General features: G+C 54.4%; 1 protein-coding gene across 1 annotated transcript; it reads right to left on the minus strand.

Annotated features, from left to right (window-relative positions):
- Positions 1 to 576: 576 nt before the first annotated feature.
- DICSQDRAFT_175831 (kinase-like protein) lies at positions 577 to 3,681 on the minus strand (the record flags this gene model as incomplete). The annotated part of the gene is made up of 10 exons (XM_007371702.1): positions 577 to 709; positions 770 to 1,043; positions 1,099 to 1,404; positions 1,453 to 1,709; positions 1,831 to 1,900; positions 1,958 to 2,063; positions 2,140 to 2,376; positions 2,771 to 3,085; positions 3,134 to 3,616; positions 3,673 to 3,681. 10 exons carry the CDS (start codon positions 3,679 to 3,681, stop codon positions 577 to 579), a joined length of 2,190 nt encoding a protein of 729 aa, XP_007371764.1.
- Between the last annotated feature and the right edge of the window lie 96 nt (positions 3,682 to 3,777).

Below are 3,777 nucleotides of genomic sequence, written 5' to 3' on the forward strand. Positions count from 1 at the left end.
ATAAGTTCCACACCACCAAGTACATATACAGCTATCCTCGAAACAGGTAATAAAGTAGATTGTTCGTGTATCCTAGATGTCTGTCAGTCCATGCAGATTGACACCCTCTAAAGCAATGGTCACATGAATGTGGGACTAACACTACACAAATGCCAGCGCGTGATGCATAGTGACTACAGCAAAGTGGTCTTAGGTAAGTTGGGCATGAATCGCAGTCTGGCGAGAAGCACGCTGTCCCATCGACCACTATTGCCAGACGTTGAGACCTTACGCGCATATTGTGGAGCTCCGATTGGTTCCTCCTCGTACTTGGGCCCGCCAAAGAAAGATGACGATATGTTGAACGAGAATGAGAACTCGCCCTAAGGGCAACCATTGCGCGTTGCTGAGAAGACATGGAAGTTGACTTGACCATTGGGATACTCGTGACTGATGAAGAGTGCATAGTCCTGAGCCTTGAGCGTGCCAATGACTACATAACAAGTCATGTCAAAGAGCGGATGTGCTAACGTGAAGAAGATATAGGTGTACCGAGATACAAGTCTTCCTTTGTTATGCGGTGCTCCGCCTCGTAGATCACCAGGACGTTGTCCGTGCCTTGAACCACTTCTTGGATGTAACAGGGTCCTCCATGTACCTATACACCATGGACTCGGTGAAAAGATTTGCAGCCTTATGTCCAGAGCGCAAGGGGGAAGAGTACCGGCGGCTAGAGGTTATACGTCGTCAGTGCACTGATCGCATGGACAGCAGCGCGCGATGAACGTACGAATAGGTCGCCTCTCCAGCACGATTTCTTGGACCCAGCCATGACTGGATCAAGTCCATGCCCCGCTGGGCAACATTGCGCTTATCCTGACGCTGGCTGCCTTGGCTCACGCGCCCGTAACCATACAAAGATGGTATGTTCTTCACTCGACCGTTCGACGACTTTTCCGGCTCAAACGAACTAAACAATGTCACGAATTCGCCGTAATTCGCCTTGCTGTGGTACCCGACCGCCCCGATAAGCACCTGCGACGGCATCCACAGCGGAAGTGTTACTAGACTTATATAGTTAGCTCATGCAGATGGCATCGGAATATGAGGCATACGTACGCGATGGGTGGAATTCGTATTGAAGGAGCATCCTGTACCAACGCTCATCGCGGATATTTTGAGCACGCTCGTCCGGGGGAGGAGAGACGTGTCGCGGGAATTCTATGTGCTCTGACGATTGACTGTCTTGGAGGGACGCGCGACTGCTTGTTCGGCTCAGGTCTGTGTCCGGACCCTTGTGATCGCGATGGTCATCGTGGTAGTCGTGAGAGTGCCCCGTCACAGATTCAAGTTCTATGGCGGTCATGAACGACACGTCCGTCGAAGGGGCTGATCCCACCTCGACAAAAGAGGCAGTGACTTCATCTAGAGGACGTCAGCTTTTAATCAGATCTATCGCGAGAGAGAACTCACCAGGAAGTAGAGAGAGCGGTATGGGATGCATATCCGGCGACTTGCGCGTCTTCATCTGTTCGAGCCCCAAATGACGCGACGCGGGCGACTCCTTCAGCCGCTGAACGTCTTTGTCAATCTTGAAGAACGGCGGACGCATAGTGGAGTCACAATGCCAGCATGAGTGGAGAATCTCCGAAAGCTGCTGAGACCAGACGCGCTGCAGCGGCAGCTCTGGGCGCATGTTCTCGCCTACAAAGTCGTGACCAATCTGCACACTAAGTAACGATGGAGTGTGACTTACGGAGGACAAAGTGCCTCACGGCGTCATCATCGGCCATGGGTCAGGGGAGCGCTCCTTTGGTAAGGAGCTCGACGACAGTGATTGCGAACACGTACACGTCGATCTCCTGCGTGAGCCCGCTTTGGGCTGACATAAGCTCCGGAGCCTGCCAGCGTAGAGTGCCGTCTACTCAAGACAAGTTCCATAAGTACATGAGGTGTAAGACGACGAAAGGGCACGTACGGGGAAGGGGCCGCCCGCTAACACGGTACGCCTCCGATTTCATCTCGCTCTGCCCAAAGTCAGAGATGATGCAGTGGTGCTTGTCGTTGACGAGCACGTTCGGGGCCTGTCCGGGAACATGAATATTTAGCTCTCCGATTCGTGCTCTGTGTTCCGGACTTCAGTGCTACCAAATCACGTACCTTGAGGTCTCCGTGCAACACGCCTTGACTGTGGAGGTATGACATTCCTTTTGCGATTTCGTGAACCATCTTGAGTAAGTCGACATTGTCCAACGACGGTAGCCCTTTCAAGTAGGTCACGAGACTGCCATTCTTGTAGTAGGGGCTAACAAAGAACCAAGGAGGGTCGCTGGATGCCGAGGACGCGCCAAGAAGTTCGCAAACGTTCAGGTGCTGCAGCGTCTTCCAGATCGACACCTAGACAAACCAAATCGGCGATGCGATTCACCAGGACACAGGTCAGCACACAACCACCCACAAGCAAAATCAAGATTCGGACAAATAGAGTAAGGGCTCGAATATGAATGAATAGACAATGAAAAGGGAGCCGCTGCCTAGATAAACACCGGCCGCATCCAATGACGATCCGTTAGACCCATTGAAGCACAAAGATCTTGCAGGGGAGCTGCCCTCAAGATGCAAGGACGGGTAAACTCAATGTCGAAAATCTGAACCCAAGGCATGCTCGCGTCGGCTCCACGGTACGTACGCAGATAGCAATCGGCGGTCATGGCTAAAATGCAACACCAATACACCTCCGCCGCCTCCGACCACCACCTAGACTGCTGCACGAACTGGGAAAAGTACACACCTGATGCACGAAGAGCTGCCTCGGCGTCGTCGGCGCGAGCACCTTGATCGCCACAACATGGTTCCTCCACGTGCCTTTGTACACGTCGGAGAAGAAGCCCATGCCTATCTTCTCATTCCGCTTGACCTCGTACCTGGTAATCGTCCAGCTCAGCAGCGTCACCTCCGCTCTGCTCAGCCGCCGGAGCGCGTCAATCCCAGTCTCGATAAACTCCCGGTCAAGTGTGTCGCGCGGCGCGCGGGAAGACCTTCCGGCAGAGCTCGCGACTGAGCCTGACGTCGTGCCGCTGCTTTCCGTGCTGTGCACCGTCGCGGACTAAGTAAGGCCGGGATTGTCCAATTGGGCGATCTGGGGCGCGCTGACCTCGACGGCCGCGACGTTCGCGGACACCAGAACAGCCTCCTCCTCCAGACTCTCGCGTTCGACTTCCTTCTCAAGAGCGCGCTGAAGCATCTTGATAGCTTCAGGCATTTCGTCACGGCCAACCTGGAGGACAAGAATCATCTCCCCGTCGTTGTTCGCCTGCAGCGCGGTGCGCATGAGCTGGCGTAGGTCGGCGGTGTCGTAAACTATGTCGCGCTCATTCTGGCATGCGGTGACTGCCTGGAGCTGTGCGAGGATGTGCCACGAGTCATCGTGACCTTCAGTGGTATCAGGCTCTATTGTGAGCAGGAGGTGGTTGGACGGAGCGGGTGAGATCGCGCGTGCATACGCCGAAGACTCTATGGGGATCGAGTGCGATCCTTGAACGTTGTGGCTGATCGAGTCGAGAAGCGCAGCGGCGTCGGCTTGACGCTGACGCTCTGCAGCGACTACCTGCTTGAGAATACGTATCTGAATCGAGGTCTATAAACCAAGTATAAGATATCCGGACGCGCAGGTGAGCTTCGCAATGGACGCACGTTGAACATGCCGAGGGCATCGGTCAGACTACTGTGGCAGGCACCGAGAGCGCGCTGGATCTCATCGCGCTGCAGGTAACGTTTGATGAATGGGCGATGGGACGT

Source organism: Dichomitus squalens, assembly GCF_000275845.1.
Source record: "Dichomitus squalens LYAD-421 SS1 unplaced genomic scaffold DICSQscaffold_193, whole genome shotgun sequence".
Classification (NCBI taxonomy): Eukaryota; Fungi; Basidiomycota; class Agaricomycetes; order Polyporales; family Polyporaceae; genus Dichomitus; species Dichomitus squalens.